At 34.1% G+C, this 22,124-nt stretch overlaps 1 protein-coding gene across 1 annotated transcript; it reads right to left on the bottom strand.

The window, feature by feature from the left end:
• Positions 1-6,555: 6,555 nt before the first annotated feature.
• MTF2 (metal response element binding transcription factor 2) lies at positions 6,556-20,855 on the bottom strand. Its single transcript, XM_026853610.1, has 14 exons — positions 20,661-20,855; positions 20,454-20,535; positions 18,904-18,999; positions 18,444-18,544; positions 17,970-18,118; positions 16,539-16,634; positions 15,362-15,430; positions 14,372-14,495; positions 11,058-11,125; positions 10,514-10,684; positions 9,754-9,862; positions 9,539-9,597; positions 9,283-9,387; positions 6,556-7,183 (listed from the first exon to the last, which is right to left on the bottom strand). Exons 3-14 carry the CDS (start codon positions 18,977-18,979, stop codon positions 6,829-6,831), a joined length of 1,482 nt encoding a protein of 493 aa, XP_026709411.1. The 5' UTR covers positions 18,980-18,999; positions 20,454-20,535; positions 20,661-20,855; the 3' UTR covers positions 6,556-6,828.
• Between the last annotated feature and the right edge of the window lie 1,269 nt (positions 20,856-22,124).

The raw sequence follows: 22,124 nt of genomic DNA, 5'->3' as shown, positions 1-22,124 counted from the left end.
AGTTTTTTCAGCTTAATCAAGTAATACACATGACAAACCCAAGCTTGTTTACCATTTCATAAGAGTCCTGCGGAAGCCTGCTAACCACATTGTTCAAATAATGAAACACGAACTTCCTTTTTGCACTGTGTTTTGAACTGATGAACTAGATATCACACAATAGTAAGGTACAATGTTATGGTGCCAGATTGTGCGGTTAATGGTAGAAGAAACAGTGGTTTGACTTGAAAGTATACAACAGTAAAAACTATCAAAAGCCATTTTGGACAAAGACTTCAGAAAATGTGCATTTTCCTGGTTTCTCCAAGTGTGCATCATGAGAAATGACACCTTCCACCTTAACATCTTCCTATGTAAAACACAACATCCTTCTACCTTGAGCTGGCACAGGTCTTTTTCATCTCAACACAATGCAGTGCTTCCTTGTTTAACTCCACTCATTTGTCAGGTTGCAGCACTACTTAGTCTGACCATATAGGCATGGTGGTAAGACTATGTTGTTAAACTATTCAACTAGCCACCAAAAGTACTTTTCTCTCTCCACCCACTCCACCCCACCCCCAGTATTTTTAAAATAGATACTTACATCGCAATCTATCCTAGAGACTTGTTATCCCCAATTTAGTCAAGACAGCCTGGAACTAAGTAGATTGAACTACATCTGATGTCTTCAAACACGAACAGTTCCTGTGCACTCCCTAGTTTCAAATAACAATTCTCCTTGAGACTGTTCTATTTTAGAACATACCAACTTCTGGTGCAGATGGGAGACAAACAACTCGGTTAACAATGAGAAATGGCTTCTGTGAAGCCCTTCCTTTTCTATGCTTCCCCCTTCTCCAGTAGTACCCTATCACCAACACTCACTATTCATACAGAAGGAATGCTTGTACAGAGAAAAACACAATTATTGCAGAGCAGATCAAAAGCTATACACAGCTTATTGGTTTTGTTTTCAAAACCAACCATTTACTTAAGGTAGCTGTCAATTTTTAATCACAGATAAAGATATAGTAGTAAAAATAATAGAAGAAAGTAGTAGTAGTAAGCACACCTACACTGCTGGAGTTTCACCATAAGTGTATGAACTACATCATCTCCCATGATCTCAATTGCTATAGTTGAGGACAGTAAGTGAGACTTGGAGCCCTTACAACTCAGAAGTCCCTTTCTTCCCCTAGTGTGTACTAAATTTCTGGAAACAAGATATCCTCCTTCACTCTCCATCTGCTACCTGCCAAATTAGAATACAATTGTAAGGAAAGCATAGAGTTACTAAGAGAAGAGTTCTAAAAGCATGTGTCTATAGTCTTGTTATCTTTATGTCAACATTATGTTAAAAGGACCTGACATTAACCACCTAATTAAGATAGTTTTGCTATTATGCTGGAGTATTTCAGAGTGGTAAAAATCAATTAGAGTCAAGTAAAAGACTGTCCAGACAAAAAGCTTCTGCCTGTTCAGTAATCCAAGTTCCAAAAAATGAGTGAGAAGACTCTTGATTACTTTCTCTGGAAAGACAGGAAAAGGGTAGAACCAGACACCACCACCCTGACTCCAAAGCCCTGAGCATGCTTCAGCCATTGCTCACTTACGGCACCTCTCCTGAAATCATTCTTCTCAGTCACTCCTCTCCCACAGGACGACACCACAAGACTGGGAAGAAGGAAACAGGCTCAGGCACCAAGTGGCCAAACAGATAGGAGTTCCCATCCTGAAGCTTCAGCACTTACCTCTGAATGACTGGGGCAGGTGAGCATCTACAATACTTGAGCTCATTATGATGAGCAGAGAAGAAAAAGCATAGGAGGAAAGAAGGCAAGGACAGAATTAGGATATTTTTTCCAAGGTTTTGGTTTTCTGGTTTGTTGGTTTTGTTTTTTTTTTTTTTCAGTCCATCAAAGGCTGTCTTTTTAATAAGCATTTCACAGCCCATATAGACTTCCTTGAAAATAAACTCTCATAATTAAATATATTTAAATTGCTTCTCATTGTATTTCTGACTTATGTATTTCTATACATAAGTATAAATATATTCATATATACATGCTTTTCTGCAACAAGCCAGTTAGCCTCCCTAGTCCGTTTGTCAGAAAGGACAGTTCCAAGTGTGGATTTTGTACTAAAAGCACCACTTTCCCTAACCAAGGAAATTTGCATTTTTATTCATCAATTCTTAGTTCTACTCTTTCCCTTTTTAGGCTCAACTTTTCCTTCCACTACCACTATAAAACCTTTCTAATTGTTCATTCATTACTTCCCTTAATTTCCAGCCATTGTTGATAACCTCTAGAATTTTACTATTTTAGTGCTTTCCAATTTCTGCTATCATGCAACCAATTTGGTCACCAAGCAGGTGAAAACACACAAAGCAAGCAACCTTAGTGACATTCACAAGAGAGGTATGTATGTAGCAAAGCAGTAACTATGACATTGGATGATAAACACACTGAATGAAAGAAAAGCAAGTTTTGTGAGTACTCATTAGGGATTAGCAGAGCACAAATGAATTACTTTGAAACGGTGCTTACAGAGAACAAACTATTTAGAGCAAGATAGCACTATTAATTAGCTTCTTGCTATGAAGCAGGTTTTGAACAAAATGAGCTTATAGAGTAAGACTGCAGATGTCAAGATTGCAAGTTAATGCTACCACACTGGTCATTAAGTAAACAGAACACTAGGAAACCAAAACCACATGGAAGTCAATCAGTGCCAAACACAAAATAGCTAATAATGGGAAGAGAACAGAGTACTGTCAAAATCAGAAGCCAGAAACACAAATTACAAGTGAAGAAATACACACTGGTGAAATAGTGTTAGTGAACAGATTAGGAGAAAGATGATATGAAAAGAGCTGTACGAGCTACAGCTGTGTTTCAGAAACTAGGTATCAGCAAGGCAAAATATTTTGGTATCAATGAAAACCTGCAACTGCTGATGTTAAAGTATATGGACCTCAATGCTGAAATACGAAAAAAATCTGATAAAAAAAATAGCAGAGATGAGCTAGCCGAGAGGAACATTAAGGAGATTCAGAAACGCAAAACAAATGAAAACATGACAGTATAAAAAAACTACTGTTTAATTGTTGCTGAATGATAGAAGTGAAAGACTGAGCTTGGAATTCAATGCTTTTGCCAGTCTCAGACTGCACACAGCTATTTGCACTTGTCTTTTGCTTTTGTTTTTGTTTTTCTGCATTAGCTTTTCTAGAAGATGGTAATTCCCCTTTCAACTTTCTTCAGTGACTCCAAAGGATTCTTTTCCTCCATCTTTCTCTTTATACCTCACCTATAGACAAACTGATTAACAACAAAATTTAAAAAGCACAACACAGTAACTCTTCTATAAACTTTAGGTTGACAACTCCAAATTCTTTTTTTTTTTTTTTCTCACACATTACATTTTTCTGACCAAACTAGGATCTCAGATCTGACACCTCCACATGAGCATTTAGCCATCAGCTTATGTTCAGCACCAACCAAACACAACTCACCATCATAAACCCTTTTCTCAATTCCTAGAAAATATAATTTTCTGCCATCATACCCTTAACTGCAGGTGTTACTTTTCATTCAGGCAGATATGAGGGAACTGGAGAAGTAACACAGTTTAAAAGCCTGAAAATGTTACCTGGATAGCATTTGCAAGATTCCTCCTCTTCACTCAGTGCACAGAACTGATGCTCCTGTCCAGTTCATCCTTATCACTACATTCTGACTATTGCTCTGTCTCCAGCCTTGGCATGTTCCATATCAATCTACCAATTTCCTTTTGAAATATAACACTAAAGATCCCTTTAGTAGGATGTTCCAAAAACATGCCCATTTTTCTGTTTATCAACTTATCTTCACACATACACACACACTCCCTAGACAAACTGCTTGTCTTCACCTTTAAGGCTTTTTTTTTGTTTGTTTGTCTTATTAAATCAAAATATTGACTTTCATTTCACATATCACACAGATTTTTCAAAATTCCTCTGTAATCTCACTCAAAATGCTTGTTATGCATAGAAAAGCATAGTTTTTATTCAAAATTCCTCTTGAAGTTTTTGTTGAGAACAATGATTTGACATAGTTCACTATGATGATTATTTTACAGTTGTGACCAAAACATGTTATTACTTCTTTGCTGTCTTGTTCATGTGATGCCTACATTTTTAGAATGGCCTCAAGAGAGGCTTCACCTACCTAAATACTACTGTAATACAACAAATAATATATAATGGAAAAATATTAAATTTGATACAGATAGGAATAGTTCTAAATCAGCAACCACAACAAAGTTGAATTACATATATTTACACACATGCATGCATACAGACAATGATCAAGTCATACCAAAATGAAGTCGTTAGGTACAGCAACATATTCTTTTAGACACTCCATTACTACATACAATGAAATTCACATAAAATGAGAGAAAGGCATTTGTAGGTGTGCTTTAATTACTACTCTAGCTGTATCTTCAGCAGCACTATTGCAGCATTTTCCAGTACATGACACCTTGTAACAAAGCATCCCTCAAGCATAGATGGAACACTAGTTAGTGTCTATGTGCAGAGCAAGTGTCTCCAGGACAGTAACAGGAAAGCTAGAGGTAAGAGAAACAATGGATGGGAAGATGCCACAAAGCATGTACTTCACAAGAATACAGAATCAAAACTCATTCTTCTCTCTCAAAAAATACACACATTTAATGTTGGTCTTTTAATTCTAAGAAAAAAGCAATTCCAAAAATACAAACTGAACATCAGAGTCAAGTCAACCACCATAACAAAATGAAACAATATTCACAACAGTTAAGTCTATGGACAGCTTAAGCTTGACAAATATTTTCTCTCCCCCCATTCCCCCACCACCCCCCTTAAGTCCCCAAGTACATTCCAATGTTTATCTTTAAATGAAACTTTATGAAAAATACTGCTGGTGTTCAGTTAGAATTAAAGGACTTGGATAAAGTGAAACAATACAAGACAGATACAGATGGTGTGAGTAAGGTTACAAAGGCTTTACATTTTGCATTATCCCAAGATATCAACATTCAAAAATTAACATGGAGTTGCTGTGTTATCAAAATATTGCAGCTATAGGCAAGGCAACGTTAAATTAATAGCTGAGGGTGTGAGAAAAAACACATTTTAGTGAAGGTAAACAGAAGTGGCAGTTTTTAATTAGCATTTTTATAAAGCTAGTATTACCCGGCCTGCCATAAACGAAGCCCAGGATAAAAAGCTTTCTCTGCTTCCTTTGGCTATAAGGTGACAGAGGGGAAAAAAAAAGAAAACTAAAAAAAAGAAAAATCACCTTTTCAAGATGTTCAAGATGAGCAGAAAAAGTCAAATAATCAAGTAATGGAAGAAGTAAGTACTAACCCAGGCAGCACACTTTAAACCACTCTGCAATTTTAAGTGTTATATAATTTTATTTTGGTGGTAAACTGTAAGCATATAAGAAAACTAACCTTATGCAGCACAGTGAATAACCAAAGTAAAAATATTCTTCTGTTTACTCTTTGGCTAAAACCCCCTCAAAAGTAGCAGACAAAAAAAACATTTAATACTGTCAAGAAATTTTTTTGACTTTTTTTAAACAAGTAAAATAAACTTATCAATTTCAAACTTGGTACATTTTATAAAAACAAAAGAGGTAATGTTGTAATAAAATCAGTAATGTTACTTCAAATGGCAACAAACTATTTGTTGACCCTGTGCAATAATACACTTTGTTCATACTACATTTATCAAAATATGACTGTTTCTACAAATATGTAGTAATCTTGTGTATGACTCCTGTCAACTTAATTTATAACTGGGACACAAAATTTACAATCAGTGTGCCACAATAACTTTTAAGTTGCTATTTCTAGTAGAGTTAATTTCAAAATGTTCAGATCCTGCATTTTTTTTAACAGTTATTTCACATGGAAAGTAATGGAATATATTACCTAGAGCACATGAACATCTATGACTGCACCCATTGCCAGAACACGCTGCACTGGTTTGACACTTTTCCTTAGTACACAGAAAGCAACAGCACCCAATAAGCCTGAGAAGAAATGCTGCTGTGTAAATACTGGCAACTATTCCTGAAAAAAGAATTATGGGATGTATTCTCAGAAGCTGCCCAATCCCATAATTTGTATTGCATAGGTCACAATCACACATATATATACACGCACAAGTATGTGTGTGAATATATACATATGTATATACACACACACATGCGCACACGCACACACACAAAGAATATATTAAGAAGACAATGAAGTCTGGTCACAGAGCAATTTACAGGCTCAATATATTTTTTCTTTTTTTTTTTTTACACTTTGTTTGAAAGAAAACTTCAGTATTTTACAGTCTTCAGTAGGCATTATATACACTGCACTTATGAAATCTAGAAAGTATTGAAATAGAAATACATTTCTGCAAACATCTGGGTAAGAAAACAAACCAAAATTTTTCAAAGATTTGTGCTATCTACATAGTATTTTCTCTAAATCACAATAACTGTATCCATGGAATGTTCTCTATAAAATGTCTTTTTTTTAAAACACCATGCACGTTTTTAAGAAATTGTAACCCAAAATATCCCAACCTAAAACAATCTAACAATGTTTAGATTAAAAAATTTAAGTTTCAGATCAGATTTTAAAAAGATAAGTCTTTATCACAAGAGCTGTAATGATAACAATTACATGTTAAGGCTAAACTGGTTTTGTTTTGTTTTTAGAAACACATTTAAAGACGTTTCTCTCGTGGCTCTGCATTATGAACTGTACTTACAGATGACAGTGCAGTGAACATAATGTTCTGTCCTACAGTCAGGATGCAGTTGCTCCTTCCCACTCCACAAGATACTGCACCTTTCCATCAAGTGTCACCCGACGAGCCAAAACACGGTATTTTTCCCCACAAGCTATTCTACCTGCTGCACCAAAATAACTAGTAATTGAGTTCTTCAGATGATTGAGCTGTAACTCCTGATCTGCTAAGTTGTTAAGTATCTCTGTATTGAGTTCATCATATTGGTAATCTTCCTTGCTCTCATCATCTTTTACAATTTCCGAATTTTGAGTCTGGAGTGCTTTACGTGGAAAGCGACCTCTTCTTCTCAAATGTGGTATTGCAGCAGGCCAAGTTCTTCCTGTACGAGTCCTTTTTCTCGAGTCAGATAAACTATTAAAAAAGAAAAACCAGCATTAACTCCAAGAAACTTATTCAAAATGTATGCTTCATCATCAGTTATTTCTATGCAACTCAACTTTAATTCTATTTTTCAGTGATAGAAATACTTGTTGCCTAAAAGATAAATGACTATAAATATGGCACTTGCAAAATAAAGATTATTTACATTAAAAAAAACTGTAGTGGTTTAACAATGTCAGAAAGGTTAGCTAAATCATATTAACATATCTAGGCATAAGAGTAGTATTTTGATACAGCTTAATCCCATTCTTCAGCAAATTTAGAAGAAACAGTCTTCAGAGAAGTCACCACCAAAGTGTGCTTAAATTCACAAATTAAAAATACAACTTTATCACACAGGTAGGCATCAATTACAAAAGCTATTCTATAAAAGAGCTTGAGACTTGATGTTGGTTAAGACTAAGTAAAAAAAAGAGTTTACACAGTTTTTTTCAAGCTGGATTTATCTCAATAAAACTCTGAAATATGAAACAAGATATTGCAAAATGAATGTACTATAGAAATGTAGTGATGTAGAACAATTTTCTAAATATTTATTATATGTGTCCAGAAAAATATTTATATCCAAAACTCACATATTTATCTCTGGTAATGAAAAAAGCAACTTCTGACATTCTCCAAGAATAAATCATCATCCAAATATTAAAAGCATCCAAGATACACATCCTTATGAAAAATCTTACATCTGTAATTTGCACATACTAAAACATGTTTAATAAAGTCCTAAATTAAATGGTATGCAAACTTTGATGTTAAGACTCCTAAGTAATATACTGAGCAAAAAAGCATATCTTATCAACATTAAAAAAGAATGGAATAAAGGGCAGAAATATGAAACAGTAACTCAGATCCTTTAATATGAATTTCAGAAGTCCCTAGGTTAAACATGAGTTTTTAAAGACAGACTATAGCAGTAATACACACATAAATGACTTATGAAAGCACTTGATAGCATGAACAAGAAAGATAGGAGATGAAGTAGACTGAGGATCCATGTACCTCAATAAGACAGAAATTTCTGTTTGCTGAACTTGAGAAGGAAAAGTTCAAATAACTATTTGCAGAAAAATCAATTGTAGTTAATAATTTATGAAGACTGTGCCAAAAATTTTTTATGCTCTATTGACTGTAGAATATCACAAGCATATTTCTTATTCTTTAATATGAATACATAAACCTACCAAAAAAAATGTTGCTAAAATAATTCAGGGTACACATCAGCTCTTTTCTGGCCTTTATTAGATATCTAAGCTCAGGCCGTGTTTACATTTAATGAAGAGTTAAACTCCATAATTTAACTACATATTTTACATCAACAAAAACAACTCACCCTGCATCATGTAAAGTAGAACTGAAGACTAGTTTTCTTTTCTCTTATTCCTTTATATTTCCTCATGCAATGTATAGTTCTACTCTGTCTCAGTTGCTCATTACTTCAAATTCCAGTGAATTTCCACATCTTCAACGTTATACCCCCTTGCTATATCCTCAGTTCTTCTCTATTTATTCTCCCACCAGTTCTGCAATACCCTTACCTCCATTTCACGTCTCCTCCAGCTGCCTCATAACTTAAGTCAGCCTCCTACCTTATCTTCTACTTTTGTTTTGCCAAAGCACCAACTAAAAAAGAAACCTAAAACCACACACACATTTAAAATCCCCAACAAAACAGCACTGGCAATGACTAATCCACGGACAATTAGGAAATTGTCTGCCCTTCTCCTAAGTGTGGGTTGCAGATTTGGGTATCTCATCCAAGCATCTATCTTGATGAATCTTGTTACACTAATTTCTTTGAAACTACCTGGATAAGACTTCATGCAAGCTAGCCATAAGGTTCAGAACTGACTGAAAGTATAACAGAACCTCAGGTTTTTAAAAAAAACAGATTTAGAACATTTTATGTCATGCTTTGGCAAGCTATCTCCTGTAGGATTCCTGCAACTTTTGTTTATTAAGGGTGAAGTATTACTGAACCAATTGTTTCTTGTCCCCACCTTCAGAAAATGTAAAAATGAATATATTGCAAATCTTAATCTTTATAGCAGGTAGAATAACTGAATAATTACCTATAATGTCTGGAAATGCTAGATGAGGTAGTTTCTTTCATACTGGCAGCACCTGTGGATTCCACATCTGAGGTATTGGATGAGTGTGCAGTTCCATCAGATCTCCTGATATGCAAGATAACAGGGTTTCCATGTAATGAAAATAATCTCATGTTAAAAACTGAGCTGACATTTTGAAGCAAACAGATAAATGACATAGCATTAAAATGTTTTACAGGGGTAGGGTGGGTTTTTTTAATTTTGTTTTTTAATTTACCCAACAGTGCAGGGTAATTCCAAGGCTGGGTTCTCTGTCACTGGAACTGGTTCATTATCCTAAGGAGGGGGAGGGGGGAAAAAAGTTACTTCAAGTTAAGTTTTAATAGCTGTATAAACTTTGAGGACGAATAGGGAAATATCATGATTTAGATTAACTGGTTGGTTTTCTTCAAAAATTATATTCCAGGGAAAGGGGAATATCCAAAACCTTACCAGAGGAGACGACTCTGGAGTTTTGTGAATCACTTTCCTTGTATAGGGACCAGGTGGACGACCTACTGATTTTTTTTTCCCCTTTCTTTCTATACCATTACTTAATTCCCTAGAAGAGAATTTATATTTTATTCTGTATTACTGAAGATTATTTTCATTGAATACATATTTTCCTTTGGCCGTAAATACACAATTAGATGTCTACTGCTAAAACATTGCACTAAATGAGGTTATTTTGGTAAATCAAAATTGTCATATACAAAGCTGCATATTGCTGCCTTTAGAGTAACATCAACAGATACAAGATCTTTCTAGTGATATTACTGATTCCCTAACAATGAAGACAAATGAACAAGTTTGTTTATTCATATGATCAGACTTGGTAAAGAAGATGGCACATTTACTAACACAAGTGACAACTTCACATACTTCCTATTTAGAATTCTAGATAGATTATTGCATAAGAGCTCCAGAAAGGCAAGAGATGTTGTTTCCCAAATGGCAGCAAAGTTGGGATATTTTATATTGTTCTTACTGCTAAATTTCATGTTGAGGTTTTGGTTTTTTGAGATTTTTTTAGAAAGATCCTGATACAAAGCTAATTAAATCCATTCAAAGACGTTGTTCTCTCAAATAGTCCAGCTTCAGTTTTTAGAAAAACACATTCTACAGTGAAAAGGCCTTTCTCACAGGCACCAAAAATACACCCGAAGTAGTCCTGATCTACAACAATATTGCTCAAATAACCAGGTTAGTTTACCTCACGTCAGGGATTGGTTTAGATGATTTTCTGCCTTTAATTTTGAACTCATGAGAAGTTCCTTCTGGTTCTTTCTCAGCCTTTAAAGCAGCATTTGGTGGCACAGGAGGAACACGAATTCTCAACCCAAACAAATGTTTCTTTTTCTTTATTTCTTTTCCAGACATAAACCTAGGTGATTTTAAATCAGTTGTTAAAATTCTGACCCCATGGAAAGCAACTTTTAAGTAACAGTATACATGCAAAAAAAAAAAACGCAAACTAGAGTATTCATTCCCCTCTTTCCCGTAACACAATCCTCACTCTCAAATACAGAATGTGAAGTACAAAGAGGATGGAAGTTAAAACAAATTTTTTCTCATTATCTGGGTTCCACTTGAATAGTTATGTAATGTTATAGTTTGAAATAAATAAGTATTTAAAATTTAAATGCTATCTGTAGCCAAAGTGATTATCAGATCACTGAGCAAAGGAGACTGAAGACTGTAATCTATCAGATTAAATAGGCAAACAACATTTAAAACAAAAAGTACCAATAACTTACATGGTCTTGTAATCATTTAATGCCTCCAGTACATGCTCATATCTTTCAGATTTTGGTGTATCTGCCAGCTGTGAAGTATTAAGAAATCATTTAACCTGTCAAATTCTTATTAATAGAAGTATTCCAGTTACTTTGAGTCACTGTAACTACAAATTTGGATGTGAAGTACATTTATGAAGTATTACCTGTGGAAACTACCTAATCCCAAAGAATATTAATCATTATACCATATATTCTGTGATTTACATCCACAGATTTCATGCCAGGATTAAGCCCAGGCAAAAGAATATGAGTTTCATTTGGAAGAAGTGCAAGAAAAGTATCACAAAGTAGTTTAGTATACTCAAATACCTTAATAGCTTGGCCTCCCAAGACTGCTAACAAGAGTTTTTCTGTGACATTACATACTCCCAGATTAATTGAGACTGTAAGCACAAGATAACTATATTGATGTATTAACTTGCTTATTTTATTTGTGATCATTTTTCACCAAAATTCTGCCACAGGATCTAATTCCCATTTTTGCCAACATTATTCAACATGGTAAAAAAAAAAAAAAAACAAAACAGGCCCAGAAAAGTTAAAGTAAATCCATTTTCATTCCCATTTTGCTAAGACCCAGTCTAATCTCCTTTCTTGCACCAAAGCCTGAAGTAGGTAGTCTCTATCAAGCTACTAAAACATGGAATCTTCTCTCTGAAAAACTGCATACTTAAAAATTAGAGACATAAAGCAGACTAAGTATGGTGGTGACTGTGGACACATTTATGTAATAGAATTTAGATTATTTATTTCTCTATTTAGACAGCTATTTTCAAATTCTAGTGAAGCTACCAACTTTTCAGTTGCTCTTCAGTAAATTTATCTTTAATTATGGAGTTGACAAGTTTCACTATTAGTATGAATACAAAGCAGACTGTACAACATTTGCAGCTAAAAAAAACAACCAACCTTCAAATACCTTCTAAAGAATACAAACAGGAAGATAACAAATTTAATCCTTTCAGCATTTCTAACAACTAAACAAATTAATAAATATACTCTTAAAGCCCAACATCTTAACACAATTTTGGGCAAGATACACAATAAGCCTACCTGACTACCAAAGTTAAGGGACATATTCAACTGATTTTAGCCAAAGAAAGTGACAAATATTTTTTATACATCTTTACCATATGCATTCAGTACAATCCATCACTATCCAGAGGTCGTGCAACACTGCAGCACTTCCTAACTATAGAAAACTGCCACATATTTATTGCATCCTAAATAACACACTAAAAATTACTGGCCTAGGATAGGTCTGATAATTCCACCATTTACTGCTATCTTTACCTTGCTAAAAAACTTTTTTCCTCTTATTCAATTATAAAAGAGCTAGAGAAAGAAACCGAAGTATCATTTTCTAACAGTGGCAAGCTAAGAGTATTACAAAAACATTAAAACCATTATCTTTTAGATATTATTCTTTCTGTGACTAATTTCTGTCTAATGAAAAAACAGATTAACCAAAGTAGTGAAATATATTTGCCTCAAATTTTTCAAGACACAATTTCTCCCAACTTAGTGAGAGACATTTAGAACCTTTTCAGAATGAAGTCTTGAAGATTTCGTCAATACAGCTTTTATGCACTTATTCAAAATCTACTCCTTCAAAAAGGTAATCTTCAGATTTAAAAGTAGTTTCCTTAAAGGTGGAAAAACATTAAGGAACTGAAAGTATTACTTAACAAAGAGTTGGGTTTCCTTATTTTGGATCTCGCCTCTCCTTCCTCACTATGTGTTTTTCATATAGGTTAGGCATGGATGGATTGAAAGCAGAAAGGGGCAAGAAAAGCAAAATCAGGACTGTCGCCTTTCAACTTCAAAATGTCTTATGTCCTCCAAGTCCATGGCAGCCAGATAGCTCCACTCTCCTCATCCACATTGCTCTGACTAGCCATACAGACATGAAATTCTTAAATCTTAATTATATTATGTGAAAAAAACATTAATTTCTTCTACATTTCCCTCAATACTAAGAGAAACAAAAGTCAAAATTAAACACTGTTTATGTATTTGTTAAACTGCACAGTAAGACAGTCAGAACATTCCATTCTCTTGAAAAAATTGTGATGTTTACATTTTCTGCAATATTTTTAATTAAACATTGAAAATTGATAGAACTATTGACCTGTTATGATTTAACTAATAGATGCTATACATCCCAAAATAAACCAGATGTCCATTCATGATACTAACTGTAATTTTTTTAGTAATGCTCAAGTGTTTGCTTGTCTTGCTAACAAGCTATTGGCATAGTCTAAACATACGTATTTTAAACTATTTTCCATTATTTATGAGAAGTAGTTACTCAATTAAACAAATAATACACATTTGATTCTCAAATTTTGTCTGCTAGTAAAAATTGATTACAGATGCATAAATTTATTGAAGTAGTATAGAAGTAGAACATACTCATGCTAAAAAAACTTCCAACCAGTTCTATGCCACCTGTATTAAAAAACCTCAAAACCCTAAACAATTTTCATGCATGAAAAAAAAGTGCATTCTCTACTAACAATATGCCAATTTGAATTTAGACCTTAATCTTGCACCCAAACTTACATGCAGAAACAAAAATCTACACTGCTCCTCTCAGTTCAATATTTAGTCAGTCTGACTGGGGAAATCATCTTCTTTTAATGCTAAGATAACTGCCCAGTAAATCAAATAGCTAGAGAAGTAACTAGTATAGTAGTGAAGTAAAACCAAGATGCCTTGACAAGCAGCAGAACTGAATGGAAAAAGAATCAAAACAGTCTTTAGACCTGGACATGAACTGATCATCCCCATGTTTGTAAGAGTGCAGAAAGAGGAAATGTTTGTGTACAATAATTTGTTACGTGTTACACCTTAGAGACTCTGAAGATGTCTTCATATGCAACATACTCTGTATTTTGTTCTACATTTAGATTTTCTGGTCTGTGCATGTGAAAATATCAAAGCGTAAGAAATATAAAATGCAAGATAAGGAATATATATAGGCAACAGAATAAATAGCTGAGTATAAATAATTGAAGTTGCCATGCAAATAGTAAAATAATAGTTACATGGACCACTTCAGAAATTTTACAGCTCAAAAACATACACCAGTTAAAAAGCGTTCTATTTCTGCAAGGAAATTAAAAGTGATCTCCTCATTATTTGGGATTATCAGATTTTAAGGTAATAAAGCATTTAACATCCAAAGTAAAACAGTTCATAGGTCACTAACTTTCAGAACATATGTATGTACTGTGAGAAAAAAAAACAAGAGTATTACAATTACTTACCTCACCAGGATGCAATCTATCCCAGTTTTCATTAATATAGGCCATGAGTTCAAGCTCTGAATCAAAGTATTTCTTCTTATGAATAACACTTAGGTTGTAAAGGCATAGATGTGCTATATCTACCCTAGATTTCAGGAATATTTGAGTTAAAAAAAAAAACAAAAACAGAGAAAAAGTATTTTTCTTCCAATTTCTCTTCTTTGAAATAATTTAGTAGAAAAAGTATTAGCATGATATAGTTACAGGAACACAAAGCACAACTTAAAACACTCAATCCAGGGAACAACATTATGACGTCTCCTGTCATTTCTCTTCCTCAAGCGATTCCTTCTGCTTTCAATTTTGCTTTCATCTCTGCCTCATCTCATTGTCACGATGCTTTTTTAAACTCCAAAACTGGTCTAAACCTTGGTATATTTAAGTTAGTCCAAATTCATACCTGAATATACCAATTCTGAAGTCATGTAAGTATTTTGGTGAATTAACATTTAACAAGCTAATTTCCACCATATATTTGTGAGCATATATATCCAACTAAATGGGATATAATTTCTAATATGGGATAGTTCAAAGATTTCAAATTACAACTAACCATTAAGTCTCATTAAGGAAACTACTATAAAATGTGTCAAGATGTTTAATCAAGTGCTCACTATATTTGGCTTATCTAATGGCAGGATCCTAAACCTTCAAAAAAGACTCGTTCAGGTATCTCTATCTTCACACATACAAGTACGTGCTTGCTACTTTACTGAACGATCCCAGGAATAAATCCCATGAACACACTATTGGAATATATCTCTACATTTTACAGAAAAAGTTGTCTGTGTTCATACAAGCAGTAAGAACAACTCAGGAAACAACTCAAGACAGCAAGTAGATTTGCTTTTTTGCAAGGATAATCAAAACACTACAGAGAAAAGCAGAGAAAGTATTCAACTCACACACACACACACCCCCTTTTTTTTTCCTCTCTCATTTCATACGTACCATCTCAAGGGTAAACGTTTGAGGTATTCTGGTCCAGAACTGCACACTGAGCAAATGAACGTATAAAACCTAAAAATACATACATATGTATATGTACATGTGCCTGGGTGGTGGGTGTCCGTACACACACACACACACACACTCTCTTAATATTTTAACACCCTAGTTATGAAAACATTAAAGTTAAGCCAGCTAGAAACCCAGCCATATGGTATTTGAGTCCTTCATTCTCCATCTTTTTGTCAACTTCCACAATCTGTGCTCATAGTTTACTGGGACAGATACCAGGTACTTCCTCAATTGTACCCTAGTACCACTGTTTCATACTCCCTGAGCAAGTCCCTCAGCCTGTAACTATCTCAGTGAGGATGTTCTGCAATGTCCCCAACTCCATTCTCTCAAATGCAGAAAACTGTGAACCAGTGTAAGCATGCATTTAAAGGACCCATGCATTTCTGGGTCCTTCAATTCCTTCTTACAAACATTCCAGCACGGTCAACAGCTAAAAGAAAGTACAATAGATAATGAAACACTCCTTGATTCCCTTCTCCAGTTCTCTCATCTGCTCCAAGTTACTCTTAAAATGGAAGCACAGACAAGGGCTCTTTTTCATTTCTTTTTGTCCTGATTCATCACACATGATCCGAGGATGTAGATTTCCCCTCAGTCTAACTACTCTTCCAGATTTCTCCAGTTTCTTATACTGTTAGTACAGGGAACTACTACTGCACACACACACACTAACAGCCTACCTTGAAGCACAGTGCCTGGTGCATACAAGAGATTAAGTCACATACAAGTGACAAAGAGTGAACTTTAAAACCTTATCTAATTTACAGGCCCACTAAAGTGGTCTGCTTTAAAGCTTCCAGTCTCTCAGTAGCCAGCAGCTATAGTATTATGGACTTTTGCACAAAGTGAAGTCAGTAACAGTTCGAATTCAACTATCCATTGGTTACCTCCCCATCACCCGCCACCCCACCCTCCTTCATTAACTGAGATGAAGGACCATATTTTCCTGGCACCCAAACGTGGGCTTTATTTCACATAATCTACACAAAAACCTCACACCGTTTTTTGGAAAACACCGTTATATTATGGATGCCTTAATAAAAGCTCACATGACATTCCCTCCACATTTTAAAGACAATGATAAAGTACAGTTTAAATTTCTTACCTGTCACCAAAAAGCATTGGCTTTTGGAGGCACTGCACGCACGCCTCATGAAACCACTGCTTACATTTGCAGCACTGCAACATCTTTAGATACCAGCTTCACCAACAGAAAGAAAAACAAGATGTGTTAAAAAAGTTACTGAGTTGTTTTTCATTGTTTAAATTAAGTGGCAAGGGATCTTCTGACCCAAGCTGATTCTGAGTTTATAAAACAGTCATCTGTAGAGACAAAACAAGATGTGTTAAAAAAGTTACTGAGTTGTTTTTCATTGTTTAAATTAAGTAGCAAGGGATCTTCTGACCCAAGCTGATTCTGAGTTTATAAAACAGTCATCTGTAGAGACATTTCAGTAACATATAGTTCCATAAGGAATCATTAGTAGACAAGAAGTGACACAGAATAATGGAAGACAGTATCGTAAAAGCATGAATTAAGTTAATAAAGAAAATAAAAATTTAGTTTCCTCTGACAACCACCTTTTAATTCTCAATTACAATTCAGTAACTCCACATAAGCTCCTTCTTACATACCAGATTACCTTCCTTGTTTTTTTTTCCAAAGCACAACACAGCCACATTAAGTCCCAAACACTTGTTCTGAGCATTCAGCTACCTGAATCCTCAAAATTAAACTCATAGTTTACACTTTTTTCCTTTTCCAGGTTCTCCCTTGAGAAAGGAACTATGCAAAACTGAAGGCGATGTTTGTCCAAGTCTGCAAAATTCTCAAACCAGATCTCTGTCCTGTGAGTATAATCTCAAAAGCTTCACTTCTTTGTGGGACTCTTGACTTGCCTTGACTTCAAGTCTTCAGTGCTATTTTATTCATCCACTGCAGACAGAGTATTTATCTCTACCTGCTTAAGAAGACCTCTTCTTGCCTTTCCTGTAATAAAGGACCAGCAGAGGACTCTCTAATGCTGTAAAAGTCTTCCCCCTGTTAATAATTGCCATCCAGGGTATGATGTTATGATAGAATCAGACAGCTGTCTATTCCAACAAAATTTAATAAGATATTCTCTAGATACATTTATATTTGTAATTTATGACAGAGTTGAGTTAACATCAGGAAAACAATGCCTGGAATTGAAAGATATCAACAAAACAACTCCAATCTCAACATGTAACAGTAGCGATGTAAATAAATATATTCCTGCTTGTTGTAGAATGGACTGCAATGTTATGTGAGTCACATAACAAAATTATAACAAACCAAAAGATCTGATGGGAGAAGGAAAGCCATTAATCAAGTATTTCCCATGAGACATTTAAAAAACATATATATAAAATTCAAAATTCCACTTTGCATTAATACTTACTCACAACAGAAACATAAAACTAAGAGATTCAGAAGTAAACATCAATAGGATCAAGGCCAAAGTTCACACCTACATTACAGAGAAAGGTTCTTACATATCATCTGTTTACTTACTCTCCAGGTCCTCCACAATAGCAGTAACACTGCTGGACATTGGTTTTATGACCTGCATCCCACTCAAGGTCTGTTGCATTATATGGTAATGTTTGTTTCATGACTTGCAGTGCTTTGGCATTTGGTCCTTTCTTAAGCGCACCACCCCGCTGAGCCAAAACAAATATATTAGTTAACAAAAACAATAATTATTTCTCAAACTTTTAAATCATTTGAAAGTTACAAAAATTTGTCTATAATCAAGTAAAATATTTTCACCTGTATTTGTGTTTTAATAGCATATTTGTTTAAAAATAAATTGAAAGCCAAATGCCATCTATTTCTAAAATTCCTAACATATAAAACTTATGTTCAGATCAAAATTAACAAAAAATCTACTGGAAAAAAGTTGTGGGGTTTTTTTTTTTTCAACTTCAACAACAAATTATGCATGCAATATGGGATGTATTAAGAAACATCTTTCTAGAAACACACCTTTGTTGTTGTTGCAAAAACACACTGTCGACAGAGCCATTTATCATCGGAATCAATCACACTAGAATCAATATTTGGTGTGTGACACAGCTGATGATAACCTGTATGAAACATGATCAACGTGTTATTAAAATGGCAAAAGAAGATTCCACAGAATTATCTATACTAAAATTTAAGGCAACTATAAATAATTATCCACCATTAAGTGTCAAAAATTTGATCAAAAAGATTGGCACCACATTCAAAATGATCTTTTAAATTTTCTTAGTATAAAAAATAAATTCTACTTACAGAACAGGCGTTAGTCACTTTAACATGGATTATCATTATTCACTGAGATTTTAATAGTCACTAAAGTCTATAAAATTTAAGATCATAGCCAGGCAAATATCGTCCTTCATAAAACAAAACAAAGCATCTTTTACAAAGCAGTAAACAGAAAAAAAGTTAGTGTTGTTACCTTGCCCACATTTATCACATATAACCATTTCATTCGGTGCTTCTGAATACTCTTCCTGACACATTGTACAGACCATTTCCCCACTTTCAGTGGCTCCTAGACAAAGATGAAAGTGTGATATATTTCTCTTCAGATTACATCTGCGGCTGGAATGGTTATGACAAAAAAGCATATGGCTTTTTTGATCATTTCAGTTACAGATCCATGTATTGTAGAAACATGTTGTTACAGAGCCTAACTACCCAACAAAAACAAATTCAGACATTTTGTCCAGACTCTATGGGTTACAAATATTTGTATCACTTATCATAGAGTATCAGCTCTTTATAGGCTATATATTACCTATTTACTATGCAGTCCATGGTTCCCTAATATCAGCAAGGAAAATTAAGTAACTAAAGAAAGTAAATGCAGGCTAAAAAAAATATATAGAAACAAATCCTATCTGGACTACTGATGGATATGTTCTGTATTTACAGTAGTATGTACTTCTTTTTATGCAAATATACGCACAATTTGGTAAATATCTTTGACAGATCTGCTCAAGGTGCTTTAATATTAAACTCCAACACTCGTAGGAAATATGCTGTTACTTCTTATAGATATCAGAAAGCATACAAAGCACACCATAACAGTACAGGTAAGGAAAAAAAATTAGCTTGCAGATTGGAAACAAAACTACATCTTCTCCAGTTATACCACATTATCAATGTAAAAAACTGGATTAAAGCTCAAATTTCTTAATCTATATGTTATACACTAGTTTGTTACAATAAATTAATCAAAGATCATGACGCTAGTACTGTATAGAAGCAGAACAGTATTTTAAAAGTTTCTCAGAAATAAAGCAGCTGATTTTATGAATACAAAACTCCTCTTAGATAAAGTGTTTAATTTAAACATCAAGAATCAGCAAGAGATCAGATTTCCATTGCCTTCATATGATGAGGAAATAACTGATTTTCAGAAGAAATCGTCATCTATGCTTCATTAGCATTAGATTATTAAAATATTATCTACTCCCCAAGTATCTGAAACAAATCAAAGCTAATATACAATAGATGTCTCATTTGATAATTGCACATTGGCTTACATCACATGAATGCACCAAAATCTGTAATGGTTTATTATGTGCAACAGTTACGGTGTTAAATGTGAAAACCCCATTCAAACCTAGGTTCTTCCAGTCTTTGTTTTCAGTTGAAACAACATGGAAGGAAACCAACAGGAGGACATAAACTCAGTGTAAATTAGGGCCTGGAGTTTTCTGTTAAGACAAAGTATTATACTCTATCCTCAAATGTGATTACTTTTACATGTGTTGTCCCCTCCCTGCACACAGTTATTTGAAAATTTTAAAAAAAAAAAGTAACTGTATAGTTTGTTTTAATTTATTTTTTTTTTTAAGTTTGCCTAATTTATGATCTGGGTCACATTAAACTATATTGTTCTTTATTACATTATATTCTTGTATTCTAATTTATTTCAACATATCTAGTAACCTAAACAAATAAAATACCAAACAATTACTACTTCACTGAAGTTCTTGCCTGTTTGTATGTCCTTCCAGAGAACCCAGGATTTAGAACTGTCTTCAAATATAATGAAGCAGTTCTGCTTCAGTTTGTTTATCTGAAAAATAAAAAACACAGTGGAATCTATGAGTATAAGGACTAAACAGAAGAATGTATTTGAGACAGTAATACTATAATATTTAACCAATATAAGACTCCAGTGAAGTTAAAAAAATTGTTTACCTTTTTGATAGTTCCAAGATAAAACAAGCCATCTGACCATCTAGCTAGGACATCCTGACCTTCTTCAAATTTACACAGTGGCTTTTTGGCTTTCTGTCCATCACGTAACGACAGCTTGGTCAGAGATGCTGAGGTCTTATGGCTTCGACGTAAAGGAGACCGCTTATGGACCAGTGAATTACCCACCGCTGTAGAGTCTCTGAAGAAAAGGAAGCAAGAGAAAAGATAATCAGATTTAGGTTGAAGAAACCATATATTTTAAATATTAAGATGATTCACAGCAATAACTCACTTAGCTAACTTCAACTAACTAAAAATCTAGTTATGATTTTAGAGTTCAAGCACCTCTAGTTGCTGTGCCTCTGCTACTGTAAGTTTACAAAATTTGAAAGAGACAAGCTTATATAAAGAAAAATCTTCTATGATTTGAACTAATGTAAGTCAAGATGAGGAGACAAACTTTCCAGCTCAGAGACTCGTCAAAGTCACAAGAAGCATCAAAAACATTTAATACAGGATTACTTCTGCAAAACATTAGTTACTAGTCACTGACAGTTTTCTAAAATTCCAAGGAAGCTAAAAAAGGTGCCAAGCCAATTCTAACTATGTTACCTTGGTTGGAAGACGTAGTCGACAACTAACATGGTACCCAGCAGTTAGTTACTCAGAATGAATTAAAAAAAATAATGATCACCACACCACATAGCAGGAGGCAGGGGTGTGGTTGGAAAGGAAGAAACCAGGTTGAGCACTACGGTAAATCAACATCTATGTTAACTCGGGTACCTCCAACAGAGCATCATGATTTGCAACTAAGCACAGCTGTACAGGTTTCCAGTACAGGAAATATTTCTACATGTTAAGTTTCTAATGCAAAATAGGTTTTCCTCTTTGTCAGAATCCAACAGGAAAAGAAAAAGGAAAAGTAAAATATCTTGCAACCTTTCTTTACATATGGAACTCAAAACTATAAATTGCTTGAATCTATAATCCTTCTGTCCTCATGCAATTCAACAATACATAGCCTATTTATATATAAATACATCTAAGTATGAATATGCTTTTATGTCAGACTAGCTATCAAACACTACACTTGAAGTAAAGGTACAGAAGATATAAAAATATAAAATAGGAGCAGATACCACACAAAGACTCTTCCTAAGTAATAGGCAGAATTTGATACTATAAAACAAAGTTACCATTCATATATCCAAACATATTTTCTCTTTAGAAATTAAAAGTATGTATAACAATGATGCAAACACAAGGACGGATCAGAGAGTTAAATAGGAGAGAGGCAATTAAGAGCAAAGTTTCACCTCACTCAAGATATCTTAGGTATATTATCAGCACCAGAAGCTTTTGAATTAATCAAAAACCAACACCACCAATAAATGAATCAGTGCCCTATATAGTTTGATGAGAATTACTATTCAAATATTAGAGAAGTTACTCTAAAGTTTC

The sequence above is a fragment of the Athene cunicularia genome (assembly GCF_003259725.1).
Source record: "Athene cunicularia isolate RWA chromosome 8 unlocalized genomic scaffold, athCun1 chr8_part1, whole genome shotgun sequence".
Lineage (NCBI taxonomy): Eukaryota > Metazoa > Chordata > Aves > Strigiformes > Strigidae > Athene > Athene cunicularia.
Note: the sequence above shows the minus strand (reverse complement) of the source record. Positions and strands in the feature narration are given on the sequence as shown.